Below are 20057 nucleotides of genomic sequence, written 5' to 3'. Positions count from 1 at the left end.
CTCGGGCTCCATTAGCGACCTTAAGCAATTTCATACATTCATTGATTCAAGAAATACCTTTTTATTATTATTGAACTTTAATACCGTGATAGGAAATAAGGTGAGGGGTCCTTACTCGTTTCGGGGTCCGAACACAGCTCCACAGTGCGCCTATAGGCTGTCCCTAATTTTTCCTAAATTTTTTTTTGGGAACTGAAACGCACTACTGGTACCTGCACGCGTCCCCAAAAAAATTCCAAATTAGACCCAGGCCCCTTTCGGCCAATATCGCAATTCCGGCACGGAGGCTCCGCCGTGCTCCGGCGACGGCGCCGCCGCTTGCGGCGGTGATTCGCCTCGGGTTGGCCGTTTTCGGCCGAATTCGGCCACACTTGCATCGGTCCCTGCGATAAAACAACCCTAGGGCCCTCGGGGGGCCAAAAAATTACGAAAAACTGAAGCTTACCAGCGGCGGTGCTCTCGGGTGCGGCGGCTCTCCGGTGAGGTTCGTGTTTTGGTGATTCGGCTCCGATCAACCTGTAGAGAAAAGAATGGTGATCACGGTGATATAAAAATTGCATCAAACGGGATTTTGGCTCCGATTTGGCCACAAGGGAACTCAGCGTGGAAAAACGAGTCGGGTGTATGAAATTTACCTCGATCGACGGTCGGAAAACTCCCTGGTGCGGCGGCGGGTGGCGGCGGCCGGCTCCTCCGGCGTCTGGTTCGTCTTCTCCGGCGAGGGCAGGTGGCTAGGGTTTTTGTGGTCAGGTGTGTGGGTTCTATTTATACCCTTTTGCCTTTTGATCACAGCCGTCCATTTTGATTAAATCTGGGTCGTTCGTGCGCGTGTATCTGGGCCGTCCGTGCGATTGCATCTGGGCCGTCCGTGCGCACTCTTGATCTGGGCCGTCTGTGCGCGCGGGGATGCATCTGGGCCGTCTGATCGCGCGCACGCGGATCGCCCACGTGGCCCGTTCCCTGGTCGACGTGGTCTTGCCACGCGGCAGGTCCTGGTTGGCCAGGACTGCTGACTGGGCCGCTGACGTGGCTGCTGACGTGGCGTTTTTTAAAAAAAAATTATAAATTAAACTAAATAAATAAAATTAATAAAAATAATAATAAAAATACTGAAATTATTTGGGCGTTACATGCTCACTAAGACTTTGGCTTTCCAATTTGCTCTTCTTAGGGTATCGTAAATGTATGTTCTTTATATTCAAGGTTCATGTTGAAATGAAGTCTTAGAGTTATTTATTAACTCAACTAACTTAACATTCTCATCGTTTCTTTCTCAATTTTACTTTCACAATGTATTTGTATTTATCATTTAATTGAGTTAATAAATCAAGAAAACTCTTTTTTGTTTCTTCAAGTTTAAAGGGGAGAAAAAGAGTGAAAAACATGATGGATTGAATTACCCAACAAACATGAAAGAGAATCAATGACCCCACTTCTTCACTTGTCTCTATATACGGTAAAAGCCGCACCGATTGTGCGATAAACAACAAATATCCACAAGTTTTGCAAACAAGTACTGAAATTAAGGCCCCTCAATTTTGTGAGAACTACAATTTCACCACAAGGAAAAATAACACCATAATTTGTGGATGGTCAAAATTTTGGTAAGAAGTAGAAAGTGGGAAAATGAAGTTGGTGGGCCCAAATCTAGTTTGGATAGGCTTTGGTACCACTATACCAACATTAAAAACTTTTTTAAGTTAATTATATATATGTATATATATACATGTAAAAATTAATTAGTTTGTCTAAACAGGATTAAAACTAAATTATCTTGACAAAAGTGACCATCCAACTAGATGAGAGCAAGATATTTAGTCTAATGTATAAAATAGTAATTTTACGTTAACATTTATATAAATAAAAATATAATGATGTAGAAAATGAACTTAATATCGTTTTAAAATAATAAAATTATTACAAAAATTGTTACATTTAATTCGAAATTCTTTCAAGTACAAAATTAAAAAGTCAATTTTTAGTTTCAATCGTATTTATAACACTTGAAGATTGGAATGACACCGCAAATGATATACGCATATAATAAATACGAAAGAGGAGACGTTTACCAAACAAGAGAAAATATCTAAACTTATTTGAATGATTTTTTGTGCGGATAATGTTTCGAATTATGAATATACTTTATTTGTATAATAAAACGAGAGAAACCCTCTCCCCCTCCCTCCCTCAATTCCAATCTTTTATTAAGTAAAATTAGTTTCTAATTTTTGTTTGCTAAATTATAAAACAAATCAATTGTGTTTCTAAAAATTTTTAATTCGTTTTTACTTTTCCCGCATGTAATAATTTATTTATTTATAAATCATTTGATGAATATGTGAAATCAAAATTTTATTAAAAGAAAAAAAAAACGACATAGCCTATTATCATTAAAAAATAGATTTAATATATTATTTATCCATAAACAAATAAAATTTACACATAATACTAAAACATAGTTTACTTGTATAGGAGGCTAATTTGTCCAATACGTGTAAGTAATAAAGGAAAGCACGAGTGAAGGTACAATAATGTTGCACCAACCAATACATGTTTCCATTTCTTAACAATATGTTTGAATTTGGCCCATAATATATATATGTACTTGTTGGCAAGGACGGTTTCCTTTTTCTTGAAAAGAAGAAGAAAATTATTTCTCAAAGAACGAATAACAAAAAATATTTGATTTAAATTACAAATTTAACTTTTTATAAAATTCAGGTTTAAATTAAATTCGAAAATTAGAATAATTAATGAAAGTTATTTAACGGTGATTCAGAATGTGTTTATATATATATATTGAAATTACTTGAAAAATTTGAGCCACTATATTGATATGGGGGAGTGGGGTGGGGTCAGATTCCAACTAGGATCCACTGCATTGTGTTTCCAGTACGTAACTCTGCTAATTGTTAATGGACCCCACTTATGATGTGACATTTTTCTTTACACCAACTAACCTAAATATTATATAAAATTTTTCAGCAGATACTCAATTTTTCTTACTGTACATTTCAGCGTCTACTTTAATGCTGATAAAAGTAGTTTGCTTTTGCTTATAAAAACAAACAACTTAATCATGTAGAAATATTGCTAAGTAGTTGACTTACCAAATTATGAATGAAATTAAGAAATTAATAAGTTGATGGTTTGTGTAATCTTATATTATATTTATGTATATATAATACCGGCTTCTCTTGTACTCCAAGCGTCAAAAAACAATCAACTCCCATTGATATATATATATATATATATATATATACTTTTTTTAGTAGTTGTATATTATTTAATTATTATTGTAGTTGGGTTGGGTGGTAAATTATTTTGAAATTTTAATTTGTAGAAAAAAATAAATTATAGATGAATTTCATTCTGATAAGTTATCAAGCAGTTTTAAAATCAAAACTTTTATTAATTGGATTACATTGTTTTAGCGAGAGTGGTTGCTGCAAATTGGCATGTCGTTTTCTTATGTGAAATGTGCCGTTTTAGTGTAAACGTCGCAACCTAAAAAAGCTAGCTACAAGTAGAAGCAATAGAATCTGACTTGATGCACGTTTATTGCTTTTGGAGAAATGTGACCCGGACCAAGTTTGTTGGCTTAATTTGAAAGAGACCATTTAAGTTTACCAAATTCATATCTTTAATTTCTTCCTTTTTCCAGTAAAATTTGCTTGTGGAACAAATATATATATTTTTTTAATTTTATTTTGACAGAATTTTTTTTCTACCAATAAGTATAAATGATGATTTTTTACATTCCAAATATATTTACGTATATTATAATTTAAGATGATTTGATCTCATATCGAATCTCATAAATTAAAAATAATAATAATAATAATAATAAGATTAACATATTTTAATATAATTTTCCATCATGTATAATATATTGTGTTAAGAAACATGTTTCAATTCACAAAGGACTTAAAAATGTTGTCTGTCTTCTTATTGTGGGTAAAGGTGAAATTTGGTTTTGCCAAAACCAAACATATTAATAATTTCACACATGCAGTTGGTGATATAAATTATTTGTATTGAACAATTTAGTTAGTAGGTGAAAACAAACACTGTATTTGTTCTAAACTCCTTAAAAGAAATATTTAACTTGGATTGAATTTAATTTAATTTATAAAATTTAAATTTAAAAGTAAACTAAATTTTTTCATTAAAAAAGAAATACAGGTTTGAGCTGGAAAATAAAAATAAACCCACATTACCATCTTAAGTTCTGATTTTATGAATTCCAAATCCAACGCGATCCGCCATCATCCATTCAAGAAAATATAATGATCAATTAACAAAAAATATATAATATTATTAGACTTGGAAGACCAAATTAAGAAAGACCCAAGTATTTTGTTATGCTGTTCCAAATACGGTGCCGTATTAGTGACGTAAGCCGTGAACAGCGAATAATATGCTGACACGGAACGAAAGACTCCGCAAACAGACAGTTAGCCGTACATCATCGTACACGTGGCAGTAAAATTATGGGCCATTGATATGGTATGAGGGGGCCCCACCATTTCAAAATGCTCTTCTGGTGCGCGCAGAGCGGGGAAAAAACCTCATAAACAAACATAAAGTGTCCGTTACATTTCCTTCTCTCTCTGTTTAACTCAAAAGAGTAAAAAAAAAAAAAGGAAATGATGAAGCCAACACCTCTCGCCTCTCGCTCATCCATCCAGAGAAACCCTAGCGTCAAGTGACTTAATCTTTACTCGATTCTTCTCTGCTTGCAGTTCTATTTTTCTGCATTCCTTATCTCACGGCGGACTTCAAGAATTCATCCTCTCCGTCGCTCCACTCCTCGACGCTTCCATTTAACCGTAAGTGATTCATTTGTAGTCACTTCTATACATTCTTGCTCTTCTTTTCTGTTTTTTTTTTCCTGTGCTTCTTAGAATGGACTCATTTGACATTTTTTTCGTCTTTAAATAAATGAACTGCCAAATTACTGAAGCCTCTGCGAACTTTGCAAGTTTGAATTTCTTGTTTCCTCTTTTATTTTTTCTTCTCTTCTTTTTTTTATGATTCAAACTTTCTGGAGGTTGCATGAACAACTGCTGAGGAGTGAACTTCTTTTATAAAAAAAGAAATTGCGGATGAGTTCTATTATTAGAGATGCTACATTTTCAAATTTCTTGATGGCTGTTTGTCTGATTGTATGTGATTTTCCTTTATGTGGATTGTTTTGAGCTTTAGGTTTTCTTGGAAACAGAAAAGTGAAATGAACTTAAAGAGTACAAGATGTACACATTGTACCACTTGTGCAAACTAGATGTGGTCAACGTTAACGGAATACAACTTCAGCTGTTGAATTGAAAACCAGAAAAGAAAAATTATATGTTGAAATTTGCTGATTTTTTAATGGTATCAATTGTAAAATTTATAGCGGTAATAAACAGTGTAAGGGCATTTTTCTTTCAGGCTAGGTGGTTAATACATAATGTCTAGATGTTAGAGTTTATTGTGAGATCTAAATTGTGAAATGCTAATGCTGGGAACAATGAGTAGAGGAGAGATGTTGGGCACGCCAGCCACGCCGTCATGTAAGATACAGAGAACCCCCTTGTCTACCCCGGGTGGCTCAAAATTGCGCGAGGAGAAGATACTAGTTACTGTCCGGATGAGACCACTAAGCCGGAGAGAACAAGCCATGTACGATCTTATTGCGTGGGAATGTCCGGATGACCACACTATTGTATTCAAGAATCCAAATCAAGAAAGGCCTGCAACCATACACAACTTTGGTATATCTCTCCTTTCTTCTGTTCTGGTTGTTACTTATAGGTAGTCTTTTGAGGAGGATTTTAATAACAAAGACCATAGTTGAGGAATAGCAGGTTCACGTTCGGGTGTGCTTTTAGTTTACTGCTTCTTACTGTCTTTATTATGCGTGGCAGACAAAGTTTTCGATCCTACCTCTTCAACTCAAGAGGTTTATGAAGGGGCTAAGCATGTTGCACTCTCGGTTTTAACAGGAATGAATGGTAACTGCGTAGTTTCTTAGAAACTTATTGTACAAGTCTATGTTCCTTTCAATTCTTTTCAGGGCAACCTAAAAATTGCAATTTTCTCTTTCTTGCAGCAACAATTTTCGCATATGGTCAGACTAGTAGTGGTAAGACATTTACTATGAGGGGGATCACTGAAAATGTTGTCAAGGACATTTATGAACATATAAAAAATGTGAGTTTCCTTCTTTATAGCTTCTTTATATTCTTCTTTTCTTTCTCTGTAAGTTGCTTTCCTTTTTTCATGAGGGAGCGGAGGGATATCCATTACATTGCATTCAAAGCTGTTTGGCCCAACTTTCTCACAATAGAAGTTTGATACAGTAATCAGAATGTAGCTCAAAGATCGAGTAGAATCTCATAATATCCTATGCAGTTGTTGAGGATAACCTGAATCGATGAAACACCTATATCTCTTTAAGTTCTCTCTTTTTATATGAATATCGATTTTATAATTTATTTCACTGTAGTGCTGGAGGGTTATACAAAACCGTTTTATTTTGAATTTTATTCCCTGTCATCTTAAGTTTCTCCAATGTCGCAGACCGAGGAGAGGGACTTTACCCTGAAAATATCTGCGTTGGAGATATACAATGAGACTGTGGTAGACCTTTTGAATCGTGATTCTGGTTCTCTTCGGCTTTTGGATGACCCGGAGGTATGACGGATAATAACTTTCTTCATATAGAGATTTTCAAATAGATGTATTATTATTATTATTTGTTTCTTTCTAAATTTATATTCGGAACTGCAGAAAGGAACAATTGTTGAAAAACTAGTTGAAGAAGTTGTTCAGGACAGCCACCATCTAAGACACTTAATTGGCATATGCGAAGGTACTTTGGCTGTGGGCTTGCAACAATTTGCTAGGTGTTTGAATAAACTGTATCACTTTTTGTCTTCAATCAATATTCAGAACTCACATTAGGAAAAACAATATGATCAAGCAGTTGGTTGCCACAAGGCGACAAGTGAATGCTACAAAGAGATGTCACATAATCCAGGCCAACCTTCTTTCTTTTTCCCTTTCATGCTAAACAAATATTCTACTCGTAGAACTGACTTGTATAATGAAATTCGAGGGGTGTACAAGTGCTGTACGCGTAAAATGAAATCAGGTGTTTATCAAATTTTTTGTCTATAGAACAGTTAGCAAGGCCTTTGGTTATTAGGCTGGTAAGAAATCTTGGTCCATTAATTATAGTTTTTAAGGCTTACAAATACAATTTTTTTTTTCAGCGCAGAGGCAAGTGGGAGAAACTTCATTGAATGATAAAAGCTCAAGATCACATCAAATTATTAGGCTGGTAAGCCTACTTAATGGACTTTTTATTGATTGTTTGTAGTGCTTGCACAGTGCTTCCTTCTTATATGTTTGTGCTAGTTTCCCCACTTCCCTTTTACCACTTCCAATTTATATTTCTGTATTTTCGTTGTGCTCCACTCCTTCAGAAGCTAACTGTGCTCACACTCTCCATTATTAATGCTTTAGCCTAACTCAAATTAGCTTAGCCATTTGTTATCTTAAGATCAATTCAAAATGAAGGTAACTGTCTTCACACTATTATTGATGCCTTCAGTTCCAACTAATTCAAATTAGCTTAGCGATTTGTTATCTTCAGATCGATTAAAAATGAAATAAGTTTATCTTTAATTTCTTCTGCTCTACAACTTCTGATTTTAATGTGGATTAGCCATTTGCCAAAGCTAGTTGTTACTTTAAGCACAAGGTAGGCTTCTGCTTGCCCATTTTTTCATATGCGGTCTGCTCTTCCAGAGGTCAACTGTCTTCAAGCGCTCCTTTGTTATGCTTTAGGTTCCAAATAACTCAACATATATTAGCCACTTGTTCTCCTCGGATCAATTCAAAGTGGAATAAGTTTTTCTTTGCTTTTATCTTTTTTCTTTCTTTCTTCTATGTGGTGTGATTTTGTTTGTAACCATATTATATTTCTAGCTCAAATGTAAATGATACAGCTAATATATTACGGTCTTTTGTTTCAGACCATTGAGAGTAGTCTTCGCGAGAAAACAGGTTGTGTAAAATCATTCTTAGCAAGTCTGGTATGCTCACTAGTTTTCGTTCTCTTTCAAAATTTCATGACAACTAAATAACTGCTTATTAAGCAAACTTGATGTAATGTTGTAGAATCTTGTTGACCTGGCTGGAAGCGAACGTGCCTCTCAAACAAACGCAGATGGTATAAGACTGAAGGAAGGCAGTCATATAAACCGCAGTTTGTTGACACTGACAACAGTAATCAGAAAGTTGAGGTTAGCTGGACAAAAGGTTTAACAATATTATTTAAGCACATAAACTCAAACAACCCTAGTTGAGTTAGTTGTTTATATCCTGAACTCGGTTTAGGTTGAGGATTCTAAGTGCTGCCCTGAGCAGGTTTTCATTTTATACAACGCGACTTGTCATCTTCTGATGCATTATTATTATTATTATTTTAAATTTATATGATAAAATGACACATTTATGGTAAATTAAAAATACAATTAATATAAACACTATAAAACATTAAAAATCCAATCAATAATTAATTATTGATTAATATCTAAACTCATAATTAATTATTTTTCTAAATAATTAATAGATCTATATTATATAAAATGAAAAATACATAATTCTTGAAAACAATATGAAAAAATCAATACATATATGTATAATTTGTAACTATTACAGTGTGCCCCCTTATCATCTTTTTTTTTTTATGTAATTTGTTATTATCTAAATTCACAATGAATAATTTTTAAGAGAATTAATAAATTCACATTATATTAATCTTTTGAAACAACACTGTATCTCTCTCACTCTGTCCCATGTTAATCTATTGTAAGCTAATACATTTTCCCCTTGATAATTGGAAAAGGTTCCTTTACAACAATATGGTGAAAGCCTAAGCCCATAGATTATTTAACCTTATCAGTTGTTTATCTGCAGTGGTGGAAGAAGAAATGGTCATATACCATACAGAGATTCTAAACTTACACGGATATTGCAGAACTCGCTAGGAGGAAATGCTCGAACAGCAATTATATGTACCATGAGTCCAGCTTTAAGTCATGTGGAGCAAACAAGGAATACCCTTTCGTTTGCTACCAGTGCAAAGGAAGTCACTAACAATGCCAAAGTAAACATGGTATGCAAACAGAAAAGATATGCTTCAATCAAGGAAATATATGTGTGCGCAAGTGCACTTGTGTGCATGTGCGTGTATGTGTAGATTGCCATTAGGATTATCTCAAGAGGTTTAGCTATATAGTATGCTTTCCACAATGTACTTTTCAGTTTTTGGAGAAGTGGAGTTTACAAAATGTAGTGCCATATAGTATTCCAGACATGGCAGCTAATCTTATTAATGGATTACAAAGCTATAAGTGTTTTGAATATCATTTCTTTGCTGCCTCTAAGATTGATGGTGAACCTCTAGAAAATCAGGTAGCTTTTTCTTTTCCCTAAAGATCTCTGACGGAGAGACCTAAGTAAATATGTGGTGAATGGATCATTGGAAGCAATCCTTGAAACCATAAACACACAAGCATTTCTTTTTCCTTCTTTTAATCTAGGAAGCAGGTGCAAACATGCATGCTTAGTTTATGTATTTGTTTATAAAAAGTTCTACATAATTGTAGGTCTTATTAAGCAAAATAGAATGCATGCTTAAAGATGATGTTATGGTTAAGCATACATTCTTTGCATGTGGCTATTGATGGAAGTGTGTAACTCATGTTCATGCCTTATATACTGGCCTAGTTCCTGAAAGAGCCTTATATGGTAGCTTTAGTGAATACTGAAATGTAAAATGTCTTAGTTATATGATGAATTTTGTGGTACAGATTGTCTCAGACAAGAAATTAGTGAAGCATCTGCAGAAAGAAGTGGCCAGGCTTGAAGCAGAGCTACAAAGTCCAGAGATTTCGTCCTCTTCATGCTTAAGGTCTCTACTAGTAGAAAAGGAAATGAAAATCCAACAGGTAAATGGCACATGATCATCTATAACATCACAAGGACCCTTATTTGATTTAGGAGTTGACTAAATCCTGTAGATTGACAAAATGGGTCTAAATTACCTTCTGGCTTTGAATAGAAGAGTTCTCAATTGCTTTCCTTGATATGAAATTAGGATTTTTCTTCCTTTAAAACATGAAATTAAGAGTTTCCGTGAGCCTTTAATTGCCAGATAGGATCTAGGAATAAATTAGATCCTATGGCATGTTATAAAAATGGCACATTTTGCACTCAGCTGATTTCACTTCAGCTCTTCTCATAAGAGGATTCCTAAAGATTCTTGCCCTTTGGATCCACATAATTTTAGAATTCTAATAATCAAATTCTGATTCTTGGTTCATTTTGAACCAGCATTTCTATCATTTGTTATCTTCTCCTTCCAGCATTTCTATCAATAGTTATCTTCTCCTTTAAATGGAGCATTGTATCAATAGTTATGTATGGCTGATTGGCCACCAGGGTACAAGTCCAGTGGTCAAACACCACGAGCTGTTGCCATGCCTGTGCCAAAACAGTCCATCGTGCATTCTTGTGGAGCTGCAATGACGTGCTTATTGTTTGAGCAGTAGTAATGTAATGACTTGTTTTTTAAAGAAAAATTATGAATATGTATTAACATGGTACCAAAGGGGGTACCGCCCGTATTCACAGCAGAAGTAATGACTTCCTGGAGATTTTACGGAATAGAAATCTATAATCATGCGCAAGTTGCTAAGCTAATTGCCCTTCTATATTTACAGAAAAGGAGATTTACGGTTGATTGAAAAACTATTTTGGGTATAAAAAAATGAAAAGCTATTGGCAGTAGTTGCCATGAGAAAGCTATTTGCAGTATTGTTTCATTGCTTCATCTACCAAGTTTGACCAGTAAAGAAGGAATTGTATTTACTAATATTTGAATGGGTACTTCTTCAATTATGCATATGGTCAATTGAAAAACTAATTTGTAGATGGAAAGGGAAATGAAAGAACTGAAGCGTCAGAGGGACCTGGTACAATCCCAGCTTGAACAAGAAAGAAAAACACGCAAGGAGCAGAAGGTGGTTTCTAGATTAATATGAATCTATCCCTTGCCCTTATTTTCTGCTAATAAATATCCTATCATGCTTTCAGGAATCGAATGAATGGGGACCTTCTAGTCAAGTAGTCAGGTGTCTTTCTTTTCCCGTTCAAGATGAACCTACCCAAGAAACTTGGACTAGAAATGGAGTTCAAAAACAGGCCATAGAGAAGCAGTCAATTACTTCTACAGATCCATCCATGCTTGTGCACGAAATTCGAAAGCTTGAGCAGCGCCAGAGGCAGCTGGGTGAGGAAGCAAATCGAGCACTTGATGTACTTCATAAAGAGGTTGTTTCATACAAACTGGGGGATCAACAAACTGCTGAAGCTATAGCGAAAATGCTGTCAGAAATTAAGGATATGCAAAAACTTGGCTCTGTTTCAGAAGAGATTGTGATTGGAGACAAGGCCAACTTGAAAGAAGAGATAACTCGACTAAACTCTCAAGAAAGCACTATTGCATCCCTGGAGAGGAAGCTTGATAATGTACAGAAATCTATTGACATACTAGTTTCATCTTTTCCAAGTGGTGATCAGACTCCAGATTTTAAGAAACAAATGAAGAAGAAGAAAGTTCTTCCTTTTGGCTTCAGTAATAGTGCCAACATGCAAAATATTATTAGGGCTCCATGCTCACCTCTATCATCTTCTCGGAAGGTAATGGAATGTGAAACAGAGAACAGAGTCCCTGAGCACAATAACATGGTTTCTTCTGGCCCCGAGTCATTGAGAGCTACTCCACCAAAAAGTGATGATAATCGCACCTGCAGTTCATCAAGGGAGGGAACTCCAGCCTCACGGCACGCAAACTCAGTTAATGTGAAAAAAATGCAACGAATGTTTAAGAATGCAGCCGAGGAGAATATAAGAAGCATTAGAGCTTATGTTACTGAGTTAAAGGAGAGGGTGGCAAAACTTCAATACCAAAAGCAACTTCTAGTTTGCCAGGTGAGAAGCATTTTCACCATTCAGTTTGATTATTTCTTAATTATTACTTAAATGTTTTCAGTAATTTGACTCTTGATGATCCTTATTACAAGCTATTGTTGCTCGGCCTTGAATAATCTAGTGATGCTACAACCTTCCACTAGTGATTAGGATTTAAAAGTGAAAATAAAAAATTAGGTTGAGCTGAATGGTTGAGTATTCAAGCTCGACTTCATAGAATACTAAAGAATCTGCATTTGACTTGAAGCTTTGTTTGATCATTTTAAAGCTGATCACTTCGTATGAAGAACATTTAGGTTCAACTAGATTAGATTAAGTTCAGAAAAGAGATAGCTCTCCCCTCGGGTGGAATCCCACCTCGAATAATTTTTAGTTTGAATTCAGAAAGATAGTTTTATTGGATAGTTTTTTATTAGTTTGGGAAATCGAATTACCACAGCTATATATATATACATCTATATATATGAATATACATGTATAATGTAAACTATAAACATAAAAATAAACACATATGTATTTATAAATTTAAAAACAATATAATTAATTAAATCTAATCGAACATATCAACTGTCTTTGAATGTAAATACTTCAAAAATTAATAGCTTACCCATTTTGAATATTGGGCAAATCAAACTCGAGCTGGAACTTTGACAGAATTTGTTGAGTGAAGAGGTTTTAGCCAGGGCCAAGTTGTACTGGTAGCACAGTAATCTGGACTCTCTCTCTGTCCTGCTTGACAGACTAGATTACCATGATTTAGATAATATATATTAGTGAAGGATTTGATTTGTCTTTGTTTTTTTTGTTAATAACAGCCGAATGCAGAGAATACAGTGGATTCCTAACATTATAAATTAATTTTGATTGTGATAAATAGCATTGGCGGATGCTACCACGTATCACTTTTAATTGGTCTTGACTTGTACAAACTGATATGACAAGTAAGGACTTCACACTCTCCTCAACTTGTTTGTGTTTGTGTTAGGTGTTAGAACTGGAGACAAGTGAGGCTACGGAGGCCGATACAGATGCAATGGATCAGTCTCCAATGCCCTGGCACCAAATTTTTGAAGATCAGAGAAAACAGATTATCATGTTATGGCATTTGTGCCATGTTTCAATAATTCACCGCACACAGTTTTATTTGTTATTTAGAGGAGACACAGCTGATCAAATATATATGGAAGTTGAGCTTAGAAGGTTGACATGGTTGGAACAGCACTTGGCTGAGCTTGGCAATGCCAGCCCAGCACTCTTAGGAGATGAACCGGCAGGCTACGTATCATCAAGGTAATGGAGTTTTATTAGTCTTGTTTTTTTTCCTCTCCTGTCGTACTCATTTTTTAGATTCTGTGTTATAAACTGCTGATTTTTGGATGCAGTATCAAAGCTCTTAAACAAGAAAGAGAATACTTAGCAAAGAGAGTGAGCTCGAAACTAACAGCTGAGGATAGAGAAGTGCTTTACCTGAAATGGGATGTTCCTCCTGTGGGAAAACAGAGAAGGTTACAACTGGTGAACAAACTGTGGACAGACCCTCTTAACATGCAGCATGTGCAAGAGAGTGCAGACATTGTTGCTCAGCTTGTTGGATTCTGCGAATCCGGCGATCATGCAAGCAGGGAGATGTTTGAGCTAAATTTTGTTTGTCCTTCTGACAAGAAGACATGGATGGGGTGGAATTTCATATCAAACCTGTTACATCTGTAAACAAGCAGTGTTCCTAATTGCAATTTATTTTTCTTCTTGTTTAGGTTGTTTTTCAGTCAAACAAAGATTTCATCCATGACCTTGCATCCAGCATAAAGAGATCTGTCAATGGTCTTGTAAATTGCCTTGAAATAGTAATATGAAATTGCATAATCATCAATTTAGCACAAGTTGATGAAACATTAGCCTGATCATTTCATCAAAAATGATCTCGGATATGGTTGTTTAACATGAAGAATGATCAACAGGCAAACTGAAAGAAAAAGAAGAAAAAATTTTTATATGATTCAAGAGTTGATAAAATTAAACCACTTGATCCATTTTACAAACCCAATAAAGGAAAACAAAAGGGCAGGTTGATTCATAGGATGGTGGTGTGTAGATCAGACGGGGCTGAGAAGCTGATAGAGCTGGGGTTTGGGATCGGAGTTCATGCCGATTATGATGATTAGAGGGATGAAGCCATAGTGAGTGATGATTTTGGCCTTTTTCGCTGTCCAAGTGCTCCATTCCTTCAAGCACTGAGTCACTGATCTATCTTCTCCTCCTTTGGCTCCTTTTCCTGAAACCCTAGACGCCATTTGATTTTGCTTCTGCTCTCTGTCTCTCCGTCTACTTTTATTCGGGAGAGAAGAAGGGCATTTAGGCATTTATATAGGCAATAAAAAGAGGAAGAAAGAAGAGGGTATTATAGTCTTTTGAGGAAAAAAATCGGTCGAATGTACATAAACCCTAGAGAGACTGAAAGAAGCAACGCCCTCTCTCTGCTCTCGTTTCTATTGTTCTCTCTGGTTGTATTACCTGTAATCGCGAGTCCAACGAAGCATACGCACGACAAAGATCATCGCAGGTTAATAATGGGAAGAGAAAGAGAGCCTCAAAAACCCAACCCACAACAACAGCAGCAGGTACCTTACACTGTCGAGCAGCTCGTTGCCGTCAATCCATACAACCCAGATATCCTTCCTGATCTCGAAAACTACGTAAATGAGCAGGTCCCTCTTCTCTCCCTCCCTCTTATATATACATATATATATATATATTTCAGTATTTTTCATTAGTGTTGATATATGTGGCTTAGTTAGTAATTCTTTGCTTTCTCTTTCCTGGCCTTCCAATTTAACGTATAATCTGGAATATGTCGTGTCCAATGTGCTGTGGAATTGCTTTTGTGGGTTAAGAATCTGACGTGCTTGATGTGTAAGAGACTACTTTGTGGTGAGTAATGAAGAAAATAGTAGATGATGGGAATTCCCTGTATTTATATAAGCTCTTTCTGGGCTTTCTTGAAAATGAGACTGGATACTCAACTGGGTTGGTTCTTTTTCCGTTAATTTGGCTTTCAAATTTGATTTTAGATTACTTGGAAGCAAAAAGAAGTACCATTTTGTAGTTATTTTAGCCGATTGAGTTTCTCTGCCAGATGTTGTGATGGTAGTTTGTAGTCTGAGTGCAGAAAGGAACTCTCCTATCATTAAAGAGGATACTGAAGGAGATCATATTCTTAGTATATTGAACATTGTTCTAAATTACCGACCTACTTATATTCTCTTATTTTCAATATTCCTAATTTCCCCTAATTTTGAAGAGGAGTAGAAAAACAGTAATTAGTTTTCTCAGTGCACTGTCTCCAACATATTTAGTACATTCCTGTGGGCTCTAGTTTTATATGAACCGTGGCAGGCTCATTGTAATCATCAGTAAAGTCAAACCAACCTCAGTGAAGTTGGAGATTGAATCATATATTACATTCTCATTTCATTGGTTTCGTTTTATCTTATACTTATCATTGCTCTACTTTATACTCAACATTTTCATGGCGTTTTAGTGTTTCTTATGCATTTCTCCATGCTTTTGTCACTGGAATTATGCTAATCACACACATCAAACATTTGCCACAAGCACTTTTTGGTTGCGTTTGGTAGCGTCTGTAGCTTCTACTATGAGTTTAAAAATGCTGTTAAAATAGCTATTGATTGGAAGTAGTTTTAATAAAAAATTGTTAAGTGTTACTGGTGACAATAGCTGTTGAAAGTGGTGCTACGTCAAAGTGTAGAAGCTGAGTATTTGGTTAGGTATTGATACTGAAATTACCAAAATGTTATAAAAAGAGAATAAATCAAAGGAAAATAGTTGTAAAAACTGAAATAATATAAAATATAGTAAAAAAGATAAATTTAATTTAAACAATTATTTATACAGTAATAAATAATACATAACATAATATTATATATTTTATATTTTGTTAGACACTTAGAAAATTATTGAGTTAATGAATAGAAATGATTTGTCTTCCTATTCAACCTGGAAAAAAGAAGGAATAGATAGGTTTTTGTTCCTTAATGACATTACCTTGACTAGTACTATAGAGTGGGTGTTAATGAAAATTTTGTTAGCCTATCTACATAACCTACTATAGTGAATGCCAAAATGAGTATAAATAACGTACTATAGTGAATGCCAAAATGAGTAAACCCTTTATTTTTACATTTGTCAGGTTTCATCACAAACATACAGTCTGGATGCAAATCTCTGTCTTCTTCGACTCTACCAGGTATTGTTTCATATGCTGGCATACATTCAACTATTTTTGTCTGCATGTTGATGAAGTAATTTACATAGCTTTCATGTGTTCTTTAAATTTAATGTGACTTTGTTTTCCCTTGCAGTTTGAGCCAGAGCGCATGAGCACTCAGATTATTGCACGTATTTTGGTTAAGGTTTGGGGCAACCTTTGCTTAAGATCTTGTTGCTGAAAATTGGCATATAAGGTATTTCTCATGTATGGTTTTATTTCATGTCCTTCTATATAGGCCCTCATGGCAATGCCTGGAGCAGACTTCAGCCTCTGTCTTTTTTTAATTCCAGAACGAGTGGTATCATTCTCTGACTTTATTCTTCTTCTTTCCATAGTACTTTTATGTGCCATTACTTTTCCTATGCAATTCAGCATGCTAAAAATGACCATGGTTCGATTTAGGAGTATATGGTTAGGGCTGAAATTGAGAAACTTGTTTCTATTGTGTGGTTTCACTCATGTATTTTTCAAGTTATGCTTAAAAAATGTTGTGATCTTGGCCTTGCAATCCTGGATCTCAATCTGAATATGGCTGAGGAGTATTGGCGTTTAGTATTCTATTGGAATAAAAAAATTGACTAAATGCTGATTCTGATTCTTCTTATATTGAACTGAATAAGGAAGATCTACTTAGATAGCTTAGAATTATTCAATGCCCTTCTGAATTATATAGGTATGGTTAGGAATAGCAGCATCTTATTTTGTTTATGCATGAAGGGAGATAAGTATACGTCACTTTGGGAAGCAAGCTTAATGGGAACATGCCATCATAAACTTTTCTGCTTGAATGAGGTTCTGCCAGTCAATCCCATTTATGAAAAAAAAAAAAACAATTCTTGGGAACAGCATGTTCTGCAGTGAAATTATTTGAATTTGTATTCAAGATGGTATCTGTTGTTGTTTCTTATGTTGAAAAATTAAAACATATCTTCATTTTCTCAGGTCATAAGTGTCTAGGAAATAATAAATTATGTTGTCAGAAAGTTTAAAATGGATTAGAACTAGTTGATTCCGTTGATAAAGGATATTTTTCCTGTTAATGTCTTGTTCTGGAATGGGATTATTGTGCAATTAGATGGCTAATATTCATATGTTATTTTGTTTTTGCATCATCAGCAAATGGAGGAGCAGTTCAAGACATTGATTGTTCTCTCACACTATCTGGAGGTACATAATGACTAAGTTAATTTAATCCACATTTGTGCTTGAAATGAATGTGTTCTGTTTAAGACCTTCCATCTGCAGACAGGAAGATTTCGTCAATTCTGGGATGAAGCAGCTAAGAGTCGTCACATAGTTGAAGCTGTCCCTGGTAAATGGTTAATTGATTATTGCTGTGATTATGGAATGCTCCTGAAACTAATTCTGGTTTGACTTCTGTCATAGCCTGTGGCCAATCAATCTTACATTTGCTCTAGAAAGCAATGGAGAGTTTTGCTTTTGCTTATCACTAGCTTTTTTGCTTGTTGCTTTGTATTGATTGTACCTTCATATTTCACCATTTCAGGTTTTGAGCAAGCAATTCAAGCATATGCAATTCACGTCCTTTCCTTGACCTACCAAAAGGTTCCTAGGTCTGTGCTTGCTGAGGTATGTTTTCTCTCATGTTTTATGCATGATGCTGGGATTTATTGTGAGATCCAATTGTCACTTGAGTCAAAATTTTCAACATTGTAATGATTTATCGGCTTCATCTGGATTTGTTCTGTAATTCAATTTAATTGGTTAATTTGTAATTGTCCTAACTGGCATTGGAATCTCACAGGCTATAAACATTGAAGGTCTGTCATTGGACAAGTTCCTTGAGCACCAGGTAGCCAACAGTGGGTGGAATATTGAGAAGGGGCATGGTCGGGGCCAACTCATTGTTTTACCTCGTAATGAATTTAACCATCCTGAGCTGAAGAAAAACACCGCCGATAGCATACCATTAGAGCACATTACTCGTATCTTCCCCATTCTCGGTTGAACTCAATAGGAGACGAGGATCAAAGCTCTGTTTTGGCAGGAAACCTTTTTGAGGTTGATCATTCGGTGGCGGTTCTTACTCTCTTATAATGAGTTTATTTGGCTGCTGTAACCTAGTTTTTGTTTATGCTGGAATTGTCGAAATTGCTTTTAGTGAAGGTTTTGCGTAGACCTATCCCAAATTGGTTCTATTGGCTCAGCATTTGTGATTAATTTATTTATGTTCTATTTGGGACATGAAAGTCTGGCTTTTGGCTTTAAGTGGGCAATTAAATACCCTACATGCCTGAGGCACATATATTGTCAATGAAATAACAGTGGCATAGAAGGAAATCTATATCGGTCAAGTATATGCTCCTCTTTGAGGTTTAATACATGCTCTCAGTTTTTGGTCTAAGAACTATATAATATTTTTATTAAAAAAAAAAACCATTACTTCCAATCTATTTTTACTAAGTGCTAAATCATAGTTAAATGTACTTCATTGGATGCTTAGTATTTTAGTTTTTTATATATTCGAGCTTTTTTTTTTTTTTTTTTTTTTTTATAATTATATCAAAATTTTTTTAAGTTGAGTTGGGATGGATGTTTGGAATGTTTTTTCAAAAGAATGAAGTTGAAGATTGGTCTCATCCATCTCAGCAACTCAGCATGAGATCTTCTGAATTCTTCCTCCATGCTCATCACGCTTCCCTTCTCCTTCAGACGCGATATCTTCCCTTCTCAGCCACCACAACTGCTACCTGGTGGAAGAATACAAAGACAGAGAGCTGGAAAATGAAACTCCGGGAGCTGCCTTCGAAGTCTCTTCCAAACTGCATCGTTCGGACCCAAGTGAAGATCCAACTAAACGGCGCCCATTTTGGGGTGTTCAGGCTGTTTCGGGCTTTTGGATTTCCTGACTCCTTAAGGCCGGGCCTTTCGGCGTTTCAAACTTTGGGCCTAACCCTTAAGGCCGGGCTGGTTTTTGTTGCACGGAACATATCGCCTACATCATATATCCAATTCAGGCGAAGTCAATAGGAGAGAGAAATGGTGCATGATGTAGTTATCTACAGTAATACATAGATGAGGATCAATCTGAATAAATTTTCTAATAGTAATCTGATATTTTATTTGAAATATACTAGTTTCAAGAAAATCTAGGTATGCTCACGATGATCCCTTCTTCAACAGGAATTATTCTATTAGTTTTAGAGAATATATATTCAAATGAATATGATAAATTTATAATTAAGATTATTAATAGAGTAAAACTATAGATTTATTGTTGCTTTTGCCGATATAATTTACCCACAAAATTCAATCGCGCTTAGCCTAGGCATGAAGCTGCAGGGCAGCCATGTTGTGCAAACGTGACTCACGGATCTCCTTATTTTCTTCTTCCCTTTTTTTTTTTTTTGGCAGTATTTGTTTCAAGTTTCCCAACAGTGCTATTCTGTTTTCTGTAGTGCTAATCACAGACAAATGACTTTACTTCTTTACTGAATAGAATCACCAGTTTTAGTTTAGTTTAATCTGGTACCTACTAATAACTGCTTGTTAAAAATTATACCTTTCGAACATTACATATCTTAGTGGGTAAATTAATCAGAGAATAAACTACATATTTTAAACTATAAATAGATGAAAGTAGAGAGTTGATAAATTCAGTAAATTTGAGGGTTTAAGCAGGAAAGTTATATGGTTGCACGTGAAAGAGGTTTTTGTTGGAGATGGAAATGGACAGCATGTGTCAGCCCCCTACTTTTGT

The 20057-nt window shown here is 35.3% G+C and overlaps 2 protein-coding genes and 1 pseudogene across 4 annotated transcripts; 2 read left to right on the top strand and 1 right to left on the bottom strand.

The window, feature by feature from the left end:
• The first annotated feature begins 4603 nt into the window (after positions 1-4603).
• Positions 4604-13801, top strand: TES (ATP binding microtubule motor family protein). 2 transcript variants are annotated; one of them, XM_088208724.1, is made up of 15 exons: positions 4604-4832; positions 5521-5756; positions 5910-5996; positions 6095-6195; positions 6565-6678; positions 6775-6856; positions 7260-7327; positions 8025-8084; positions 8170-8294; positions 8971-9169; positions 9867-10004; positions 10989-11078; positions 11152-12048; positions 13034-13338; positions 13431-13801. In XM_088208724.1, the coding sequence occupies exons 2-15, from the start codon at positions 5528-5530 to the stop codon at positions 13756-13758; spliced, it is 2823 nt and encodes a 940-aa protein (XP_088064850.1). In that variant the 5' UTR covers positions 4604-4832; positions 5521-5527; the 3' UTR covers positions 13759-13801. The 2 variants fall into 2 exon arrangements, with proteins under 2 accessions (XP_088064850.1, XP_088064849.1); XM_088208723.1 differs by having other exon boundaries at positions 5434-5756.
• A 211-nt stretch (positions 13802-14012) lies between these two features.
• LOC110812020 (mitochondrial import receptor subunit TOM7-1 pseudogene) lies at positions 14013-14408 on the bottom strand (annotated as a pseudogene).
• A 69-nt stretch (positions 14409-14477) lies between these two features.
• EIF3K (eukaryotic translation initiation factor 3K) lies at positions 14478-18654 on the top strand. 2 transcript variants are annotated; one of them, XM_022038679.2, is made up of 8 exons: positions 14478-14753; positions 16256-16312; positions 16428-16478; positions 16572-16634; positions 17453-17503; positions 17582-17648; positions 17844-17926; positions 18102-18654. In XM_022038679.2, exons 1-8 carry the CDS (start codon positions 14478-14480, stop codon positions 18303-18305), a joined length of 852 nt encoding a protein of 283 aa, XP_021894371.2. In that variant the 3' UTR covers positions 18306-18654. The 2 variants fall into 2 exon arrangements, with proteins under 2 accessions (XP_021894371.2, XP_088064851.1); XM_088208725.1 differs by having other exon boundaries at positions 17567-17648.
• The last annotated feature ends 1403 nt before the right edge of the window (positions 18655-20057 follow it).

Source organism: Carica papaya, chromosome 7 (genome assembly GCF_054855325.1).
Source record: "Carica papaya isolate Zhongbai chromosome 7, ASM5485532v1, whole genome shotgun sequence".
Lineage (NCBI taxonomy): Eukaryota > Viridiplantae > Streptophyta > Magnoliopsida > Brassicales > Caricaceae > Carica > Carica papaya.
This window is presented reverse-complemented; position numbering and strand designations above follow the sequence as displayed.

Bases quoted from the DNA above. Each gene is read 5' to 3' on its own strand.
- EIF3K (XM_088208725.1), top strand. From the start codon at position 14,478: ATGTACATAAACCCTAGAGAGACTGAAAGAAGCAACGCCCTCTCTCTG. The intron at 14,754-16,255 runs GTCCCTCTTCTC...TACATTTGTCAG, and splicing joins AAAACTACGTAAATGAGCAG to GTTTCATCACAAACATACAG. The intron at 16,313-16,427 runs GTATTGTTTCAT...TTTCCCTTGCAG, and splicing joins GTCTTCTTCGACTCTACCAG to TTTGAGCCAGAGCGCATGAG.
- TES (XM_088208723.1), top strand. From the start codon at position 5,495: ATGCTAATGCTGGGAACAATGAGTAGAGGAGAGATGTTGGGCACGCCA. The intron at 5,757-5,909 runs GTATATCTCTCC...TATGCGTGGCAG, and splicing joins TGCAACCATACACAACTTTG to ACAAAGTTTTCGATCCTACC. The intron at 10,005-10,988 runs GTAAATGGCACA...ACTAATTTGTAG, and splicing joins AGGAAATGAAAATCCAACAG to ATGGAAAGGGAAATGAAAGA.